This window comes from Bubalus kerabau, chromosome 20, assembly GCF_029407905.1.
Source record: "Bubalus kerabau isolate K-KA32 ecotype Philippines breed swamp buffalo chromosome 20, PCC_UOA_SB_1v2, whole genome shotgun sequence".
Taxonomy (NCBI): Eukaryota; Metazoa; Chordata; class Mammalia; order Artiodactyla; family Bovidae; genus Bubalus; species Bubalus kerabau.
This window is the reverse complement of record NC_073643.1, coordinates 58,321,980-58,344,041: the sequence shown is the minus strand read 5'-3', so window position 1 is coordinate 58,344,041 and position 22,062 is coordinate 58,321,980. Positions and strand designations below refer to the sequence as shown.

General features: G+C 47.7%; 1 protein-coding gene across 3 annotated transcripts in view; it reads left to right on the top strand.

Moving 5' to 3' along the window:
• The first annotated feature begins 685 nt into the window (after positions 1-685).
• Positions 686-22,062, top strand: part of MKRN2 (makorin ring finger protein 2) — a 41,242-nt gene continuing 19,865 nt past the window's right edge. The window contains exon 1 of one of the 3 annotated variants that reach the window (XM_055557452.1): positions 686-881. In XM_055557452.1, coding sequence (XP_055413427.1) covers positions 856-881 — 26 coding nt within the window. In that variant the 5' untranslated portion in view covers positions 686-855. The remainder of the gene's footprint in view (positions 882-22,062) is intronic. The other 2 variants (XM_055557453.1, XM_055557451.1) reach the window with 2 other exon arrangements.

Genomic DNA, 22,062 nt, shown 5'->3' with positions numbered 1-22,062 from the left:
TATTCTTCCTAAGTTTCTTAAAGAAATTTCAAAAGTGCTACATAATTGGAAGTATATTCTATGTTCATTCATCAGAAGACAATATTTTTACAGCAGTAAAAAGACTCTTGAGTGTCCCATTGACAGCAAAGATATCAAATCAGTCCATCCTAAAGGAAATAAAACCTTGAATATTCATTGGAGGGACTGATGCTGAAGCCGAAACTCTAATTTTGGCCACCTGATGCGAAGAGCTGACTCATTGGAAAAAACCCTGATGCTGAGAAAGATTTAAGGCAGGAGGAGGAGGGGACGACAGAGGATGAGATGGTTGGATGGCATCACCGACTCGATGGACATGGGTCTGAGTAAACTCCGGGAGTTGGTGATGGACAGGGAGGCCTGGCGTGCTGCATCCATGAGGTCGCAAAGAGTCGGACACGACTGAGCGACTGAATTGAACTGCGCAGAGGAGAGGGGGAGCTTGGCCGCGGAAGGGCTGAGGTGATCCGAAGCCACGAGAAGTCGCTAAAGAATGCTGAAGAAGAAAGGGAGAGACCCGTAGGGACTAACAATGGGCCCCCGGGCGTAAAACCCGCGAGCCTGAGAGTCTAGCCGCGCCCGCCCGGGAGGCCTGGGGAGGCGGGACTAGGAGTGCAGCGATTGGCGGTTGGCCCCGCCTCACCCCGGTGCGGAACCAATTGTGACGGCGGCGAGGTTTCCTGCCGGCGCCGCCAGCGTGCGGCACGGCGACGCCGGCATGCGCCGGCGTGACGCGGCCCCGCGGGATGGGCAGGGCCAAGGCCAAGGCGGCGACGGCGGCTGCTGGGAGAGCTAGAGGCAGCGGCCGCACGACGGCCCTCCGTTCCGACCGCCATGAGCACCAAGCAGGTCACTTGCAGGTCAGCGCGCGGCGCCGCGGGTCCTTCCCCTCGCGCGCCTCACCGCCGTGCCAGGGAAACGAGCCGCAGTGGGGCGGTGGGAAGCGGCTCTCCCGAGGTTCGGGCTCCGGCGTCCCCCGGCGGGGCCGGCGCGGCGGGGCCGATGCCCAGGACCGGGCGGTGCGTGGCGGAGTCCCGCGGGCGCTGCGCCGGCCGCCGCGCGGCTGGAAGGAGGGGGCGCTGGCCGGGCCGTGCGGGCTGAGAGGTGGGCCCCCGAGACCTGGGGCGAAGCCGCCGCTGTGCAGTCAGGGGGCCGAGGAGGTCGTTTACAAATGGCGATACCACCTAGGTGTAGGTGCTCATCGTCGGTGAGGGCCCGCGGAAGCGGCCCTCGGTTCCTAAGCGTCTGGAGGACTCCCGTGCACAGTTAGCGAGTTGGAAGCTGCTGTGTGGGAAATAGCGTTTGCCAGAAGTTTCTTTTCCCGCGTATCCCCAAGGCTTGTGTTCTCAGCAGCCTTCACAGTAACACTACTAGGCAGACTTCATTCCTGTTTTGAAGTGCAGGAAACTCAGGCCGACGGAGGGTAAGTGAGAGCAGTAGCGGGTGCACGGGTAGTTGTAGAAAATAGAAGGAGCTTGGTGTGTGTAACACCCGCATTCCTCGGCAGGTATGTGGCTTGAAGGTTTGGGGGTCCTGCTCTTACTGAACCTGCAAAGTACAACTTTTAATAGTTGGTCTGAGTTAAATTTGTGTGGGACACAATGATGGGCGGCGGTACCCAGCCCCCAGTCGTACGTTTCAATTATACGTAATGAAGAGTGTAAGTATCATCTGTGTTGCTGCTTTTCTTCCTTACTATGAATGGTTGGGAAAGTGTGATGTGAAAAGTTTCCTGTTAGCATTAGTCTCTATTAACCGTTCAACCAGTTTATCCAAGGCCTATGTGCCGTCGTCAGAAATTGGCAGTTTGTGTGGATAGAAAAGAATTTCACTAGGTTATTTGTAATAGAAGGTCTTTTGTGAGGACCTGTGCGTATGATTATGTATATTTCTGTAAACTTACCCCTGTTGGACAATATCTTTAATCATTGTGGTCTGTATACCAAATTCCGTTACCCCGTCTAAGCCGCGTCTGCATAACGGTGCTTGTGTCTGCGCAGCTTTGTAATGGAATCTCCCACCTGCGTGGTGTCTCATTTGACATATGAGAAGAAGCTGTGCTCCGACTTGAAGCTTGCCTCGAATTCACATCTACCTGGAGGAACAGAAATGTAAATCAAGATCACCTTGGGGTTGTTCTTTCTATTCTAGGAGATGGCTTGACCTACAAGCTTTGGTTCTGGTTTTCCCAGATAGGAGTGTCCTGCAGAAGTTGGTGCAGAGAAACTAGAGTGGGTTGGAAGGTTGAGAAGGGATCGGTTCTGTAGGAAGTGATGTTTGTTGGTGGTGCCCTGGGTGCTCTTTGAGGTTCCCTATCAGCCATGTTGCTTGTCATCCAGCAACACACACCATTCCGTGGATCACCAGCCAAACCTCAGCAGTGAAGTGACTTCCAAGGTTATTCAGCTTCCAGGTGGCACATATGTGGCCTCAGAGTTTGTGCTCTTGTAGGTGCTCTGGCCCCCAAATAAGTTCGGGAAATGCTAAATTACAGTTTCTTTACTACAGGAGTTTTCAAAGTTTTTAATTTGCTCATACAAAAAGGAAAACACATCCAAAACTATACAGGGGGGCTGTGCCTAGCTGTCCAGTGCTTAAGACTTTGCCTTCCACTGTGGGGGGGGTCCAGTTCAATCCCTGGTTAGGGAGCTAACATCTCAGTCCTCAGGGCCAGAAAAATCAGAACATAAGCAACAGAAGCAATATTGTAACAAATTCAGTAAAGACTTCAAAATGATCCACATTAAAGAAAAAGAAAGGTTGCTTGCAAAGGGATGTGAAAGAGTCTGGCTTCACAACGTCTGCCTTGCCAAAGGAGAAACAGAAGACAGAGTTACATAGGAGAAATGGCAGTGGTAGCAAGAGTGCCAGGTTAACATTAGTGCTCTAGTGATGGAAAAGCTTTTCTCACTTCAGTACCTCATCACGGAGATCTTAGCTCCAGACATTGGCAACTTACATGAAATGTTCAAGGTTTGATTTGTTGGGGAGACCAGATCTAAAACTGGGTGGTCTGCTGTTTTTGGTTTATGTCAAGGTGCAAACTGGTTTTGGTTTATGCTGCATGTCAGCAGGACAAAGCGTTGGTTTTGCTTCTATTATAATATGAGCTAAATGATAGGATTCCCAGACTTAAGGACAAAGAGATTCATTTATTGCCTGGACTGCAAGAATGGCCACTCACACCTCTGCTGTCGGTCAGCTCCCCTGACTCTTCAGCATTCCAGTCTCTCCAGAATCTCAATCTGTCCAGAATCTCAATTTTTTGCTGATTCTTTTTTCCACACCATCTCCCTAGGTTTTCAATCTGTTTTCAAAAGCCTGGTGCAGGCCTTTATTATTGCTTGGTAACCAGTTTGTTTGTCCTCCTCCTCATGTGATAGCAGCCCCTTTGTTAAGACCCAGAGTCAGGCCCGGAGCTTGTGACTCATTGAAAGGCACCAACAAAATATGGGGCACCTTGTGGCCCGGGAGTGATAGGAAGTGCTTGAGCTCCAAACTAGGGCAGCTCTGGATTCTGATTCTGGCTTCACCTGGGCTGCAGTCTCCTCATCTGTAAAATGGGGATGGCCATGCCCACCCAGCTTAGAAAAGCCCCTGGTGCTGGGAAAGATCGAGGGTAGAAGGAGAAGAGGGCGTCAGAGGATGAGATGGCCAGATGGCATCATCGATGCAACGGACATGAACTTGGGCAGACTCTGAGAGATGGCAAGGGACAGGGAGGCCTGGCATGCCACAGTCCATGGGGTGGCAGACTCAGACATGACTGGGTGACTGAATAACAATGCCCAACCAGTAGGGTTGGTTAAGAGATTAGATAATAACAAACCATCCTAAGACCATTGAGGGTGTTTTAGGCTAAGCACTGACATGCAGTCTATGAAGTACTGTGAATTATAATCATGTTACAGATGGGAAAGGCTTGGAGATTTAAATTATTTACTCCAGGTCATATAGGAAGCTAACTTCACAGTCTTCCTTTAACCACTACATTGTTCTTTATTTCATCGCTATCACTAATCAGTTATTTCAAGCCTATCGCTATGCCTCCCATTAGCTAAGTTCCTTCCCCTTTTTATAAAGTTTGTTTTTATTTATTTGGCTGCCGTGGGTCTTAGCTGCAGCACGCAGGCAGTTTAGTTGTGGCATTCGAACTCTTCGCTGTGGCATGGCTGGATCTAGTTCCCTGACCAGGGATCAAACCTGGGCCCCCTGCATTGGGACCTCAGAGTCTCAGCCACCGGACCACCAGGGGAGTCCAAATCTGCCTTCCCCCTGGATGGATCTGTTGTCGCAGGCAGTACAGCTGTAAAATTTAAGCCTGTGAGAATACGTGGGAAAAGGTGAAGGAAGGTGACACTGAGAATGCAAATTGCCCGTGTACTTGGAAGTGATTTGCAAAAATGTCCTGCTGGAGGCGGGCACTGTGGAAAGACCTGCACCAAGCCAGGTTGGTTCTGTTTGGCTCAGCCTTCAGCCACAGCTGCTGGCGGCTCTGTAGGTAGTAGTGAACCGGATACCCTCTGCAACAGATAACAGCCGCACCATCTGAAACCGTCTTTAGGTTACCCAGGATAACAGATGACTTTGGCGTGTCCCCTAAAAAGAACCTCCCTACTCTGAGTCTCAGCTGTGCGCGTCCCCCATCACATACCAACAGCCCACAGTCCTCACCAGCTCGGGTCTCCTTCTGGTCTTTAGGAAGACGTGTGAGGGATGGTTTGGCCATCCAGAAGGGTGAGCAGTTGGAAACTCATTACAGGATACGTATCCCATGAAAGAGGCCAGAGTTAGGCTTAGTATAACCCGGATGGTGAGGAATCGCTGTGAGCAGCTGACAGAGATGCCCTGAGGGCTGGCGGGCCGCTCCCAGGGAAGCTTTGGGTTTGTCACCGGGCGGTGGAAATGCTGACATACGCTACAGAAATAGGACTGGACGGGCTCCACTTCTTGTTTCACACTTGCCTTGCTTGAGGCAATGATGGAGGCTTAGAAGTTATATTTGAAACTAAATTTCAGTTTAGTCACAGAGGTGAAATGCCTTGTATGGAGTCACCAGCTTCTAAGTGAGAAAACTGGGAACTTGAGTGGTGGTTAAATATTTTGAATTTTTGATGGGGAATATAATTAGTGCAGTTGGGAAGGTGTGTTTTCTAAATAGGACTTGTGGGAGGTGGTGGTAGAATTACTCAATATAAAAGACATCTGCAGGCCCACCACTGAGCATCTTTCCTCTTCTTGCCTGGTTAAGTAGATGGTATCTGGCAGTCTTGCCCTGGTTCTCTGAGGAAATTTTGTCTAGTTTCTCCAAAAGAACTCATTAATGAAGCATTTGTTAGATCTCACTTGTGTGGAACTGTTTTTGTAGCCAACTGGAACCTGTTCTCTTCCACTCTTTCAGTTCAGTGGCTCAGTTGTGTGCGACTCTTTGTGACCCCATGAATCGCAGCACACCAGGCCTCCCTGTCCATCACCAACTCCCGGAGTTCACCCAAACTCACGTCCATCGAGTCAGTGATGCCATCCAGCCATCTCATCCTCTGTCGTCCCCTTCTCCTCCTGCCCCCAATCCCTCCCAGCACCAGAGTCTTTTCCAGTGAGTCAACTCTTCACATGAGGTGGCCAAAGTATTGGAGTTTCAGCTTCAGCATCAGTCCTTCCAATGAACACTCAGGGCTGATCTCCTTTAGAACGGACTAGTTGGATCTCCTTCCAGTCCAAGAGACTCTCAAGAGTCTTCTCCAACACCACAGTTCAAAAGCATCAATTCTTCGGCGCTCAGCTCTTCACAGTCTAACTCTCAAATCCATACATGACCACTGGAAAAACCATAGCCTTGACTAGACGGACCTTTGTTGACAAAGTAATGTCTCTGCTTTCGAATATGCTATCTAGGTTGGTCATAACTTTCCTTCCAAGGAGTAAGCGTCTTTTAATTTCATGGCTGCAGTCACCATCTGCAGTGATTTTGGAGCCCAAAAAAATAAAGTCTGACAGTGTTTCCACTGTTTCCCCATCTATTTCCCACGAAGTGATGGGACCAGATGCCATGATCTTAGTTTTCTGAATGTTGAGCTGTAAGCCAACTTTTTCACTCTTCTCTTTCACTTTCATCAAGAGGCTTTTTAGTTCCTCTTCACTTTCTGCCATAAGGGTGGTGTCATCTGTATTCCATTCTTTAGGAGTTTAATTCTGATAACCGGATTTGGCTCTTGTCACTGATTTTTTTTTTTTTTTTAAACACCTTCAAAGATTACCATACTTGAGGATGGTTGGAATCTATCAGTGTTTGTTTCCTTTATATTTATTTGTTTGGCTGAGTTGGGTCTTAGTTGTGGCACGCAGGATCTTCAGTTGTGGAGCACAGGGGCTCGGTAGTTGAGATGCGGGGCTTTAGTTGCTCCGCGGCATGTGGGATCTCAGTTCCCTGACCAGGGGTTGGATCTGCATCCCCTGTACAACAAGGCGGATTCCTAACCACTGGGCCACCAGAGGAGTCCCGGAATTGCGTCACGATGTTGAGTAGCGTTTCTCCAGAAGAGTTACCAAACTGTTGAGAAGTGTGATACACTTCCATGTCGGGGATCCCAGAATCACTGCTACAGCTGGTGATTGGCTAGAATGACCCATGAACTCAACATATCGTTGTACTCAAAATGAAGGTTGATCACAGAGAGTGGTGAGGGATCACAGCTGGATCCTAAGGGAGACAGACTCCAGTGGCATCTGGGGAACCTGAGTGCAGGCTTCCTCCCATAAAGGGTCACAGCACCTTTTTCCTGCTGCAGCGGAAACGCAGCACGCTGTGCCCGGGCTCTCGCCTTCTGCCCAGCATGTCCCCAGACCAGACTCCTGGGAAAGCAGATGTGCAGCACCAACCAGATGCTACACAGGAGACGCGCAGCGAGCATCTCGTCACTCAGAGACCGTCTCTCGGTGCGGGGGGCCGTCTACCAGCCGGGCCCCAGGGGCTGTAGGCAGGGGCCCGCCTTCTAGGCGGGCTCAGGCTTGCTGTATTCACAATGCTGCTGCACACTTTGAAAGCCAGTATTGTGAATACCAAGGTTTATTTAGGCCCTTTCTTTTTCTTTTTAGTGTTTCTAACAAGAATACCCTTAGTTTGCCAGCTTCAGAGCCTTTTTTCTTTTTTTTACATAAAACGACATCCGGCCTTATAGCAAGTTACTACACAAGTCTCTGGTCTGGTGGCAGCCCTGGGGGTGTCGCCTGAGAAGAGCCTAGCTGACGACCTAGACGAGACCCTGCAGGACACCGCCTCCGTGTCGTGGCTTGCATCGCAGGTCCAGTCATCTTTGTAGGCTCAGAAACTTGATTCTCTTGGTGTGTTTAGAGGTGACATATGCTACCCAGGGGCTTTCCAGGTGTCGCTTTTTATGTGAGCAACAGCTGAGTGACTGAGCACGTGGTACCCAGACTCAGTGGGCACTGACACGCAGAGCAGAGCACCCTTTTCACACTCCTGGGAGAAGAGGAACTGCCCGGTGGGCCTGGTCAGCAGGCTGCTGGTGGGGAGATGGACAGCTGGAGAGACGGCAAAGGGTGTGCAGAGCAGGGTGGGCAGGGGGCTTCAGACTGTGGCACCCCGCTGAGCAGCCTCCCTGGCTCTGGAGGGCTGAGGCACAGCGTGAACCCGTGTTCTCTGGCGCCCTTTCTCGCCTTTTTTGTTGTCCTTGTTGATAAATTCACACAATATAAAACATACTGTTTTAACTATATTTAACCGTACGTTTCAGTGGCACTAAGGACCTTCATACTGTTGTACAACGTTTGTGTGTGCGTGCGTGCTCAGTTGCGTCTGACACTTTGTGGCCCCGTGGTCTGTAGCCCGCCAGGCTCCTCTGTCCATGGCATTTTCCAGGCAGGAATACTGGAGTGGGTTGCCATTTTCTCCTCCAGGAATCTTCCCTACCCAGGGATCAAACCAAGTATCCACAGCTCCTGAATTGCAGGTGGATTCTTGACCACCAAGCCACCATATGGCTCACCATCATCTATTTAGTGACTCTCACCATAATCTATTTCTTGAATATTTTTCACTTTCTTAAACTGAAACTCTGTCCTCATTAAACACTAACTCCCCATGCACCTCCCCCCCACCCCCGGCATCTACCGATTTATCATTACTTGCTGACTCTGAATTTGACTAGGTAATCTCAGTACCTCAGATTCGTGGGAATCAAACAGTGTTTGTCTGCACTGTAAATTGGGACGCATTTCTAAGGTTAAGAAACCTGTATGCAGGTCAGGAAGCAACAGGTAGAACCGGACATGAACAACAGACTGGTTCCAAATAGGAAAAGGAGTACGTCCAGGCTGTATATTGTCACCCTGCTTATTTAACTTATATGCAGAGTACATCATGAGAAATGCTGGACTGGAAGAAACACAAGCTGAAATGAAGATTGCTGGGAGAAATATCAATCACCTCAGATATGCAGATGACACCACCCTTATGGCAGAAAGTGAAGAGGAACTAAAAAGCTTCTTGATGAAAGTGAAAGTGGAGAGTGAAAAAGTTGGCTTAAAGCTCAACATTCAGAAAACGAAGATCATGGCATCCAGTCCCACCACTTCATGGGAAATAGATGGGGAAACAGTGGAAACACTGTCAGACTATTTTTTTGGGCTCCAGAATCACTGCAGATGGTGACTGCGGCCATGAAATTAAAAGACGCTTACTCCTTGGAAGGAAAGTTATGACCAACCTAGATAGCATATTCAAAAGCAAAGACATTACTTTGCCAACAAAGGTCCGTCTAGTCAAGGTTATGGTTTTTCCTGTGGTCATGTATGGATGTGAGAGTTGGACTGTGAAGAAGGCTGAGCGCCGAAGAATTGATGCTTTTGAACTGTGGTGTTGGAGAAGACTCTTGAGAGTCCCTTGGACTGCAAGGAGATTCAACCAGTCCATCCTAAAGAAGATCAGTCCTGAGTGTTCATTGGAAGGACTGATGCTGAAGCTGAAACTCCAGTACTTTGGCCACCCCATGTGAAGAGTTGACTCATTGGAAAAGACTCTGATTCTGAGAGGGATTGGGGGCAGGAGGAGAAGGGGACGACAGAGGATGAGATGGCTGGATGGCATCACTGACTCAATGGACGTGAGTCTGAGTGAACTCTGGGAGTTGGTGATGGACAGGGAGGCCTGGCGGGCTGCGATTCATGGGGTCACAAAGAGTCAGACACGACTGAGCTGAACTGAACTGAAAATATGTCCTACAAACAGATTGCATTTTCTCCCCACCCCACCCACCCAAGTGCTATACACTAGGTTCTCATTCACCTCAGTTCAGTTGCTCAGTCGTGTCCAACTCTTTGTGACCCCATGGACTGCTGTCCAGGCTTCCCTGTCCATCACCGACTCCTGGAACTGTCTCAAACTCATGTCCATCGAGTCAGTGATGCCATTCAACCATCTCATCCTTTGTCGTCCCCTCTCCTCCCACCTTCAATCTTTCCCAGCATCAGGGTCTTCCATTGAGTCAGTTCTTCACATCAGGTGGCCAAAGTATTGGAGTTTCACCTTCAGCATCAGTCCTTCCAATAAATATTCAGGACTGATTTCCTTTAGGATGGACTGGATCTCCTTGCTGTCCAAGGGACTCTCAAGAGTCTTTTCCAACACCACAGCTCAAAAGCATCAATTCTTCAGCGCTCAGCTTTCTTTATAGCCCAGCTCTCACATCCATACACGACTACTGGAAAAACCATGGCTTTGACTAGATGGACCTTTGTCGGCAAAGCAGTGTCTCTGCTTTTTAATGTGCTGTCTAGGTTTGTCATAGCTTTTCTTCCAAGGAGCAAGCGTCTTTTAATTTCATGGCTGCAATCACCATCTGCAGTGATTTTGGAGCCCAGGAAAATAAAGTCTGTCACTGTTTCCATTGTTCCCCATCTATTTGCCATGAAGTGATGGGATCGGGTGCCATGATATTAGTTTTTTGAATGTTGAGTCTAAAGCCAACTTTTTCACTCTCCTCTTTCACTTTCATCAAGGGGCTCTTTAGTTCTTCACTTTCTTTCATAAGGGTGGTGTCATCTGCATATCTGAGGTTATTGCTGTCTCTCCTTTAAATCTTGATTCCAGGGTGCTCAGGGCTGGTGCACTGGGATGACCCAGAGGGATGGGATGGGGAGGGAGGTGGGAGGGGGGGTTCAGGATGGGGAACACATGTACACCCATGGCAGATTCATGTCAGTGTATGGCAAAACCAATACAATATTGTAAGGAAAAATAAATAAATAAAGACTGAATAATTTCCATGGGGGGGGAATCTTGATTCCATTGTGGCATTTCACATGAAGTACTCTGCATATCAGTTAAATAAGCAGGGTGACAATATACAGCTTTGACGTACTCTTTTCCCAATTTGGAACTGTTCCTTGGTTCCATGTCCAGTTTAAGCTGTTGCTTCTTGACCTGCATACAGATTTCTCAGGAGACAGGTAAGGTGGTCTGGTATTGCCATCTCTTTAAGAATTTTCCACAGTTTGTTGTGATTCACACAGTCAAAGGCTTTGGCATAGTCAATAAAGAAGAAGTAGATGTTTTTCTGGAACTCTTGCTTTTTCTATGATCCAGTAGATGTTGACAACTTGATCTCTGGTTCCGCTGCCTTTTATAAATCCAGTTTGAACATCTGGAAGTTCTTGCTTCACATAACTGTTGAAGCCTGGTTTGGAGAATTTGAGCATTACTTTGCTAGCATGTGAGACAAGTGCAGTTGTGCGGTAGTTTGAGCATTCTTTGGCATTGCCCTTCTTTGGGATTGGAATGAAAACTGACCTTTACCAGTCCTGTGGGGCACTGCTGAGTTGTCCAAATTTGCTGGCATATTGAGTGCAGCACTTTCACACAGCATCATCTTTTAGGATTTGAAATAGCTCATCTGGAACTCTGTCACCTCCACTAGCTTTGTTCATAGTGATGCTTTCTAAGGCCCACTTGACTTTGGACCCCAGGATGTCTGGCTGTAGGTGAGTGATCACACCATCGTGGTCATCTGGGGCATTAATCTATTTTTGTATAGTGCTTCTGTGTATTCTTGCCACCTTTTCTTAATATCTTCTGCTTCTGTTAGGTCCATACCATTTCTGTCCTTTATTGAGCCCATCTTTGCATGAAATATTCCCTTGGTATCTAATTTTCTTGAAGAGATCTCTAGTCTTTCCCATTCTATTGTTTTCCTCTATTTCTTTGCATTGATCACTGAGGAAGGCTTTCTTATCTCTCCTTGCTATTCTTTGGAACTCTGCATTCAGATGGGTATATTCCTTTTCTCCTTTGCCTTTTCCCTTCTCTTCTTTTCTCAACTGTTTGTAAGGCCTCCTCAGACAACCGTTTTGCCTTTTCCATTTCTTTTCCATGGGGATGGTCTTGATCACTGCCTCCTGTACAGTGTCACGAACCTCCGTCCATAGTTCTTCAGGCACTCTATCAAATCTAATCCCTTGAATCTATTTGTCACTTCTACTGTATAATCGTAAGGGATTTGATTTAGGTCATACCTGAATGGTCTAGTGGTTTTCCCTACTTTCTTCAATTTAAGTCTGAATTTGGAGTTCATGATCTGAGCCACAGTCAGCTCCCGGTCTTGTTTTTGCTGACTGTATAGAGCTTCTCCATCTTTGGCTGCAAAGAATATAGTCAGTCTGGTTTTGGTATTAACCATCTGGTGATGTCCACGTGTAGAGTCTTCTCTTGTGTTGTTGGAAGAGAGTGTTTGCTATGACCAGTGCGTTCTTTTGGCAAAACTCTGTTAGCCTTTGACCGGCTTCGTTTTGTACTCCAAGGCCAAATTTTCCTGTTAATCCAGATATCTCATGATTTCCCACTTTTGCATTCCAGTCGCCTGGGATAAAAAGGACATCTTTTTTGGGTGTGTGTTCTAGAAGGTCTTGTAGGTCTTCATAGAACCGTTCAACTTCAGCTTCTTCAGCGTTACTGGTTGGGGCGTAGACTTGGATGACTGTGATACTGAATAGTTCGTCTTGGAAATGAGCAGAGATCATTCTGTCATTTTTGAGATTGAACCCAAGTACTGCATTTCAGAGTGTTTTGTTGACTATGAGGGCTACTCCATTTCTTCTAAGGAATTCTTGCCTGCAGTAGTAGATATAATGGTCATGTGAGTTAAATTTATGTGTTCCAGTCCATTTTAGTTCACTGATTCCTAAAATGTCAATACTCAGTCTTGCCGTCTCCTGTTTGACCACTTCCAATTTGCCTTGATTCATGGACCTGACATTCCCGGTTCCTATGCAGTATTGCTCTTTACAGCATCAGACCTTGCTTCTTTCACCAGTCACACCCACAGCTGGGTATTGTTTTTGCTTTGGCTCCATCCCTTCATTTTTTCTGGAGTTATTTCTCCACTGATCTCCAGTAGCATCTTGGGCACCTACCGACCTGGGGAGTTCCTCTTTCAGTATCTTATCATTTTGCCTTTTCACACTGTTCATGGGGTTCTCAAAGCAAGATTACTGAAGTGGTTTGCCATTCCCTTCTCCAGTGGACCACATTCTGTCAGACCTCTCCACCATGACCTGCCCATCTTAGGTGGCCCTACACAGCATGGCTTAGTTTCACTGAGTTAGACAAGGCTGTGGTCCATGTGATCAGTTTGGTTAGTTTTCTGTGATTGTGGTTTTCATTCTCTTTGCCCTCTGATGAATAAGGATAAGAGGCCTATGGAAGCTTCCTGATGGGAGAGACTGACTGAGGGGCAAACTGGGTCTTGTTCTGATGCGTGGGGCCAGGATCAGCTCAGTTCAGTTGCTCAGTCGTGTCCGACTCTTTGCAACCCCATGGACTCCAGCATGCCAGGCCTCCCTGTCCATCCCCAACTCCCAGAGCCCACCCAGACTCATGTCCGTGAGTCAGTGACGCCATCCAGCCATCTTCTCCTCTGTTGTCCCCTTCTCCTCCTGCCTTCAATCTTTCCCAGCATCAGGGGCTTTTCCAGTGAGTCAGCTCTTCACATCAGGTGGCCAAAGTATTGGAGCTTCAGCATCAGTCCTTCCAGTGAATATTCAGGGTTGATCTCCTTTAGGATGGACTGGTTAGATCTCTTTGCAGTCCAAGGGACTCTCAAAAGTCTTCTCTGACACCACAGTTCAAAAGCACCTATTCTTTAAGCTCAGCTTTCTTTATGATCCAACCTTTACATCCATACAGGACTACTGGTAAAACCATAGTTTTGACTAGACTAGCTTTGACTTTGTCAGCAAAGGTAATGTCTCTGCTTTTGAATAAGGGGCCATGCTCAGTAACTCTTTAATCCAGTTTTCTGTTGACAGGCAGGGTGGTGTTTCCTCCATGTTGTTTGGCCTGAGGTCAGACTGTCAGCCACCGCCTCCACCCCTGGACTCTCCGGGGCAGGTCCGGCTCAGTCTCTTGTGGGGACACTGCTCCTTTCCCCTGGTCCTGTGCACTCGATTCTCTCTGTGCCCTGCGAGAGTCTGTTTCCCCAGTCCTGTGGAAGTTCCGTAATCGAGTCCCACTGGCCTCCAACGTCAGATTCCTTGGGGGTTCTAGGCTGCTCAGTGGCTCTGTGGTAGGGCTGATACAATGGTGGTCTCCTCCAAGAGGGCTTATGCCACGCGCTGCGTGACCCAGGTCCGCTGTGGTCAGAGCCCCTGTGCCCGCGGCAGGCCACTGCTGACCCGTTCCTCCACAGGAGACACTCGCACACTCAGAGGCAGGTACGGCCTGGTCTCTGGGGCCTCCGGGTCCTGGTGCGCACACGGTTTTGTTTGAGCCCTCCGAGCATCTCCGGCGGGTATGGGGTTTGATTCTAAACGCGATTTTGCCCCTTCTACCATCTTGCTGGGGCTTCGCCTCTGTCCTCGGATGTGGGGTATCTTTTTTGTTGGGATCCAACATTCTCCTGTCGCTGCTTGTGCAGCAGCAAGTTGCAGTTTTGGAGTTCGTGCAGGAGAAGATGAGCACGCGTCCTTCTGCTCGGCCATCCTGAAAACAGTGTTCGGTTCTCATTAGTTACCGCTCTATGTGTAGTGGTGTGCATATGTCAATCCCAGTCTCCGGATTTAACCCCCTCCCCTCCTGGTGTTCATACGATTGTATCTCTATTTCTGCTTTGTAAATGGGTTCAGCTGTACCATTTTTTTCTAGATTCCACATAGATGTATTAATATATGATGTTTGTTTTCCCCTTTTTGACGTCTGTCTGTGTGGGTGTCTCTGGGTCCATCCACTTCCCTGCAGACGCTGAGGTCCTGCTCCTTTGTCTGTTGTACCTGTGTGCCGCGCCTTTCTCTGTCTGTCTGCTGACGGGCGTCTGCGTTGCTCCCATGTGCTGCTCTTTAAATGGTGCTGCTGTGGATATTGGCGGAGAAGGCAACGGCACCCCACTCCAGTCCTCTTGCCTGGAAAATCCCATGGACGGAGGAGCCTGGTAGGCTGCAGTCCATGGGGTCGCAAAGAGTCGGACATGACTGAGCGACTTAGCAGCAGCAGGAGTGGAACTGCTGGTTCTGTTTCTAGTTAGTTTGGAAATCTCCACACTGTTTTCCCACTGGCTGCACCAGTCACATTCTTAGCAACGGTGTAGGAGCGCTCCCTTTTCTCCACCTCCTGCCAACATTCGTTATTTGTGTCCCTTTTTACCGTAGCTCTTCCGAGTGGTGTGACGTGATCTTGTGGTTTTGATTTCCCTGATGAGTAGTGATGTTAGCATCTTTTCACGTGCCTCTTGGCTATCTGCATGTCCTCTTTGGAAAAAATGTCTATTCAGGTTTTCTGCCCTAAAATCATGTTTGTTTGATGTTGAGTTGTATGAGCTATGTATATATTTTGGATATTTACCCCTTATCAGTCAAATCACTTACAAATATTTTCACCCATTCAGTAGGTTGTCTTTCCATTTTGTTGGTGTTTTCTTTTGCTATGCAAAATCTTAATGTTTAATTAGGTCCCATTTGTTTATTTTTGTTTTTGTTTCCTTTGCTTTAGGAGACAGATCCCAAAAAATGTTGCTATGGTTTACATCAAAGAATGTTCAGCCTATGTTTTCCTCTAGTTTTATGGTTTCCAGTCTTACATTTAGGTCTTTAATCCATCTTGAGTTTATTTTTGTGTATGGTGTTAACCAGATGGCCCAGGCATGTTTTCAAGAGTAGCAGTTCTCTGCGTCAGGGCCCCCATGTTGGGAAGCACGCGCAGTGAAGCTGTCGGGAAAGCACGCAGTGGGTTGGAGGGGTGGGATGGTTTCTTGGTCCAGCCAGCACTCATACTGGTCATGAAGGAAGGTGGGTTATCACAGTTTGGTGCAGTGTTGCAGACAAGGGCCATGGTTTGGACAGAGGCAGAGTGACCGGAAGGTCAATTTCGGAAAGAAAAGGTCCGGGCTCCCTGGGAAGACCAGAGCTGGGGTCCCCTGCCCAGCAATTAGATCTTTTCTAAGCCTCACACCTCTCTGAGCCTCAGCTTTCCTGTCTGCGTCATGGGTGTAGAGCTGAGACTCCTCAGGGTGGCTGCTGCTGCTGCTGAGTCGCTCAGTCGTGTCCAACTTTGTGCGACCCCGTAGACGGCAGCCCACCAGGCTCCACTGTCCCTGGGATTCTCTAGGCAAGAACACTGGAGTGGGTTGCCATTTCCTTCTCCAATGCATGAAAGTGAAAAGTGAGCTAGACAGAGTCTTATTGACGGTACTGCTGGTTGGTTGAATCTGTTGTGTTTTTCCTTACTTGTTGTATTTCTGAAAACTTGTTCAGAGAGAGGGAAGGCCCTCTTTGCCACAAAGTTAAGAAGTGTCCCTCTTTCAAAAAGATACATTATCACAGCCTTACAGGAGAGGGGAGAAAGGGGTAATGGTTAACCAGAGTGCTCCAGAGCTGATAAGATGGGAGCTGGTGTGGGTCTTGGGAGGCTGCCACTCTGCCTGCTTTTGTGTCTTGAGTTAAAACATGGGTTCACAGATGAAGCCCCTGTACAGAGCACCTTCCTGATGAGTTCCTCACGGACTTCTCCAGCCTCTCTGGTCTGTGTCCCCCCTGCGGCTCCGTAGCCCTTCTGGAAGAGGCCTGGGGGGGGGGGGGTCATGTCTTTCAGCCCCTTGTCCCTTGCTGGGGGCACACTGGTCAGTAAGCTGGCGCAGTCTGGCCGTGGCCCTCCCGTCTCTCAGCAGGCCTGCTGCGCCCCCAGCAGGCCTCCCCTCTCTGCCTTTCTGTCTCTTTTCAGAAGAGACACGGACTCCTCCCGCCCATGACACCCCTGCGCTCTGCACGCTGCTTCGCACAGCCCCCTGGGTCCCCCCACCTCGGTCCCTTGTCTCCTCAGCCCTGTGCGTGCATGGTGGTAAGGCACGGGTCCGTCTTGTAACTGTCAGCTTAATTGTCAGTGTTTCTTACTAAACTTTAGTAAGAACTGATTCTTTTTAAAGAGGTGAGGGACTGCAGCCATGAGATTAAAAGACGCTTGCTGCTTGGAAGAAAAGCTGTAACCAACCATATTAAAAAGCAGAGACATTACTTTGCCAACAAAGGTCCCTCTAGTCAAAGCTATGGTTTTTCCAGTGGTCATGTATGGATGTGAGAGTTGGACCATAAAGAAAGCTGAGCACCGAAGAATTGATGCTTTTGAACTGTGGTGTTGGAGAAGACTCTTGAGAGTCCCTTGGACTGCGAGGAGATCCAACCAGTCCATCCTAAAGGAAATCAGTCCTGAATATTCATTGGAAGAACTGATGCTGAAGCTGAAACTAGAAAACTTTGGCCATCTGATGTGAAGAACTGACTCATTGGAAGAGACCCTCATGCTGGGAAAGATTGAAGGCAGGAGGAGAAGGGGACGACAGAGGATGAGATGGTTGGATGGCATCACCAACTCGATGGACGTGAGTTTGGGTGGACTCCAAGAGTTGGTGATGGACAGGGAGGCCTGGCGTGCTGCATCCATGGGGTCACAAAGAATCAGACACAACTGAGGGACTGAACTGAATAAGAGGTGAACTTTGGGGGTTGGATAGGTATTATACTGAGCATTTATGTTTGTTTTTTTAAACACACTCTCCCCAGTATTCGATACTCTATAATTTTTTAAAAACTAAAACAACCATCATTTACTCTTACAGAAGTAGTATATATTCATGGCAGAAATACTTTTCTGCATTTTTGAAATGCGAATATGTGTGTGTGTGAGAGCATACTGTATGTTTTAAAATTTGTGGTAAAATGTACATAACAAAAATGTGCCGTCTTAACCATATTGCAGTGTGCAGTTCAGGGGTAGGAACATTCACACTCTTGTGCGCTCATCTCCACCATCCACCTCCAGAACTCTTCCAACCCCCAAACCCAAACTGTCCCCTTTAGACACTCAGCTTCTCCATCTGCCTCCCCGCCCCTGGCAGCCGCCATCCACTCCTCTCTGTGACCCTGGCTGTCCTGCGTGCCTCGTGGAGGTGGGGTTCTTCGGTGCTCGTCGTCTTGTGTCGGTCTCACCACTTAGCGTAACACCCTCGAAGGCCTTCCATGTGTAGCGACTTCAGCTTTCCTTCCTTGCGTGTGCAGACCACATGTTGTTTTTTCCCCTTCGTCCCTGGGTGAACACTTGGGTTGTTTTCACCTTTTGTCTGTTGTGAATCATGTGGGGTGTGAAATACTTGAGTTCTTGTTTCCAGCTCGTCTGTGTGTATCCCCAGGAGTGGAATTGCTGAGTCGTATGGCAGTTCTGTTTTTAATTTTTGAGGAGCCGCTGCACTGTTTCACATGGTGGCGACTGCCGTTTTGCTCTGTGTCCTGTACTGTAACACGCTTTTCTCAGTTAGCACCCTTCAGCTTCCATGTCAGTAAAGTATCCGATGTCTAGTCTGTGCCCGTCTGTACTCAGGTCTCCTCATTTGTCCGGCAGGCTTTCCCCATTTTCACCGAGCACTTTATTACACATGTACTCACTGTTTTGTTCCGCTCTGTTGCTGTTCAGTCGCTAAGGCGGGTCTGACTCTCTCTGACCACATGGACTGCAGCCCACCAGGCTCCTCTGTCCTTGGGATTTCCCGGGCAAGAAGACTGGAGCAGGTTGCCATTGCCTTCTCCAGGGCCACAGGTGTTTTTTGGAGCTGCTTTGTCCAAACCAGAATATCATCCAGGACCAAATATTGCACTGGTTATTGCATACCGTAGATTCTGTCTACTAAGCTAGTGCAATTCGACAGCTTTATTGAAGTATAATTTTCATACCATTCACTGGGACTGTGTCTGTGTGTAGCCTGTAGAAGCTGTGTCTGTATCAGGACCATTCTGTCCCTACAGACGTGCCCCTTTTAACACTACATGTAAGTGAATTCACGCAACAACGTGCGGTCTTCTGTGTCTGCCTTATTTCACGCACTCGGATGTGTTCGCCCTTCATCCTTGTAGCACGCATCATTCCTTCTTGTTGCCAGATAATAGCCCACTGTGTGGATGTTTCACAGTTGGTTTATCCCTCTACCACTTGATGGAATTGTCAGAGTTCTCACTCTATTATGAATAACGTTGCTACGAATGTTCCTGTCCAAGTATTTGTTTGAACATGTTTTCATCTTTCTTGGGTAGACAGGGTCGACACCTAGGAATGGAATCGCTGAGTCCTGTGGTAAATTTATGTTTAAGTTTTAAGAAACTGCCAAACTGTTTTCCAAACCAAGGCCCTCTCCCTTTACTCTTTTCCCATGACACTTGCTTGGTAAAGAGACCTGCCCCACATGCTGCCTCTTCTTTTGTATTTATCTGGTTGCTTCATCATGAAGTCTTTTAGTTTGTTCCCAATCTTCCTGAATTTCCTATAAATTCAAAGACCTGCAGTTCGGGGTTTTCTTTAATTTTTTATTTGGTGTTTTGGTATAACCAATGAACAATGTTGTAACAGTTCCAGGTGAACAGGGAAGGGACTCAGTCATGCATGTATATGTATCCATTCTCCCCCAGTTCAGTTCAGTCGCTCAGTCGTGTCCAACTCTTTGTGACCCCATGAATCGCAGCACGCCAGGCCTCCCTGTCCATCACCAACTCCCGGAGTTCACTCAGACTCAACGTCCATCGAGTTGGTGATGCCATCCAGCCATCTCATCCTCTGTCATCCCCTTCTCCTCCTGCCCCCAATCCCTCCCAGCATCAGGGTCTTTTCCAATGAGTCAACTCTTCACATGAGGTGGCCACAGTATTGGACTTTCAGCTTTAGCATCAGTCCTTCCAGTGAACACCCAGGACTGGTCTCCTTTAGGATGGACTGGTTGGATCTCAAGCCCCCTCCTATCCAGGCCGTCACACAGCATTGAAGAGTTCCCACGCGCTATACAGTAGGTCCTTGTTGGTTGTCCATTTAAGATACAGCAGTGTGTACATGGCCATAGCAAACTCCCTAACTGTTCCTTCCCCTCAGCAACCATAAGCTCATCTTCTAAGTCTGTGAGTTTCTATTTTGTAAGTTCATTTGTATAATTTCCTTTTGGATTCCACATGTAAGGGCTGTCACATGGTGTTCCTCCTCTGTCTCACTGACTTCACTCAGTAGGGTGCTCTCTGGGTCCATCCATGGTTGCTGTAAATTGTGTCATTGCACGCTTTTTAATGGCTGAGTCCCATCCCTCGTGTTGTATGTGCTGCGTTTCCTTTATCCATTCTCCTGTCGATGGACGTTCAGTTGCTCCCGTCTTGGCTGCTGTGAACACTGGGGTGCTCGTGTCCTTTTGGATCATGTTTTTATCCGTCTGCGCACGCCCAGGAGTGGGATTGCAGGGTCATATGGTAGCTCTATTTTTAGTTTTTTTAAGGACCCTCTGTACTGTTCTCTATAATGGCTGTACCAGTCTACATTCCCACCAACAGGGTAGGATGGTTCCCTTCTCTTCATACCCTCTCCAGCATTGATTGATTGCGGATTTTTTTTTATGATAGCCATTCTGGTGGATGTGAGATCTCATTATAGTTTTGACTTGCATTTCTTGAATGATTAGTGATCCTGAACATCTTTTTGTGTGCCTATTGGCCATCTGTGTGTCTTTGGAGAAATGTCTATTTAGGTCTTCTTCCCATTTTTTGAGTGAGTTGATTGTTTTGATACTCTTAAGTATCATGAGCTGTTTGTATATATTCTGATCATGACTAATCCCTTATCTGTCACATCATTTGCAAATATTTCTCCCAGTCTGTGAGTTGTCTTTTCGTTTTGTTGATAGTTTCCTTTGCTGTGCTAAAGCTTTTGAGTTTGAGTTGGTCCCATTTGTTTATTTTTGTTTTTATTTTGATTATTCTGGGAGATGGATCAGAAAAAGATGTTGCTGTGATGTATTGCAGAGAGTATTCTGCCTATGTTTTCCTCTAGGAGTTTTATAGTATCCGGTCTCATTTAGGTCTTGAATCCTGTTTGAGCTTATTATTGTATATGGAGTTAAAGATGATCTGTTGTCATTTTTTTGCATGTGATTGCCCAGTTTTCCCAGCACCATTTGTTGAAGAGACTGTCTTTCCAGCATTGTGTAGTCTTACTCCTTTGTCATAGATGGGTTGACCGTAGGCACATGGGCTTATTTCTGGCTGTTCCGCCCTGGTCCATTGACGTGTATTTCTGATTTTGGGCTTATTTCTGGGTGTTCCGCCCTGGTCCATTGACGTGTATTTCTGATTTTGGGCTTATTTCTGGGTGTTCCGCCCTGGTCCATTGACGTGTATTTCTGATTTTGGGCTTATTTCTGGGTGTTCCGCCCTGGTCCATTGACGTGTATTTCTCATTTGGGCTGATTTCTGGGTGTTCCGCCCTGGTCCATTGACGTGTATTTCTCATTTGGGCTTATTTCTGGGTGTTCCGTCCTGGTCCATTGACGTGTATTTCTCGGTTTGTACCAGTGCCATACTGTTTTGATGACTGTAGCTTTGTAGTATAGTCTGAAGTCTGGGCACCTGATTCCTCCAGCTCTGTTTTTCTTTCTCAAGATTGCTTTGACTATTTGGGGTCTTTTGTGTCTACATACAGATTTTGAGATTTTTGTTCTATTTCTGTGAAAAATACCATTGGAAATTTGATAGGGATTGCATTGAATCTATAGATTGCCTTGGATAGTATAGTCATTTTGACAACATTGATTCTTCCAGTCCACAAACATGGTATATCTTTCCATCTGTTTATGTGTTCTTACAGTGTTTGGAGTACTTCTTTTGTCTCCTTAGGTAGGTTTATCCCTAGGTATTTTCTTCTTTGATGTGTAGATCCGCAGTTTTGTTGGATTCGGGTTTGAGTGTTTTTGGCTAGGATACGTGGCCATGTTGTATACTTCACTCACATTGGGGAACATCAGCAGACATGATGGTTTTTGTTTTTTCATGTGTATACTGGGTCCAACATCATTTGTTGAATTACCTTGACACCTTTATCAAAAGTCAGTCACTGTACACATGCAATTCTATTTATAGGCTTTTAAAAGAGCCTCCCTCTGCCTCCTTGAACTGTAGTTTGTCTCTTATCAGCAAGACCAGGGGACTCTGCTTGGGGTCGCCCTCCCTGCTCCAGGCCCAGACACGCCTTGCAGTAGGAAGCCGGGCTTGGCACCTTTGTTCGCTTTCAAGGCCAGTCTGGTGCTGCCTTTTGTCCATGTGTGAAAGTAGTTGTTTGATATGTTTTGTTCTGTTTCCTAGTTTTTCACAGTGGAAGGACAAGTTCCATGCTCCTCCCAGCTGGAAGCAAAACCTCTTTTCTCCTCTGGTCCTTCAGTGTGGGCGGTCTCCACATGTCTGCAGGCATTCTGAGGTTTTCTCAGTGCTCTTTGGTGCCATGGTGTGGTGTCGTGTCGTGTGTTCCATCGCCTTTGGTTCATCTGCTGTGGACGTCCCCTTCGGTTCTTTGTTACATGGTCCACTTCTCATGTTACCTTTGTGTTTCCCTTAAAACCTGCAGCATATTGGACATAGCCTGTGATGGCTGTGATTAAACCCTTGTCTCTGAGCCTGTCGCCGGCCATTCCTGTTACTGACTGATTGTCCTCCTGGTTGGGGGTCACATTTTCCTGCATTTTGGTATGTCCA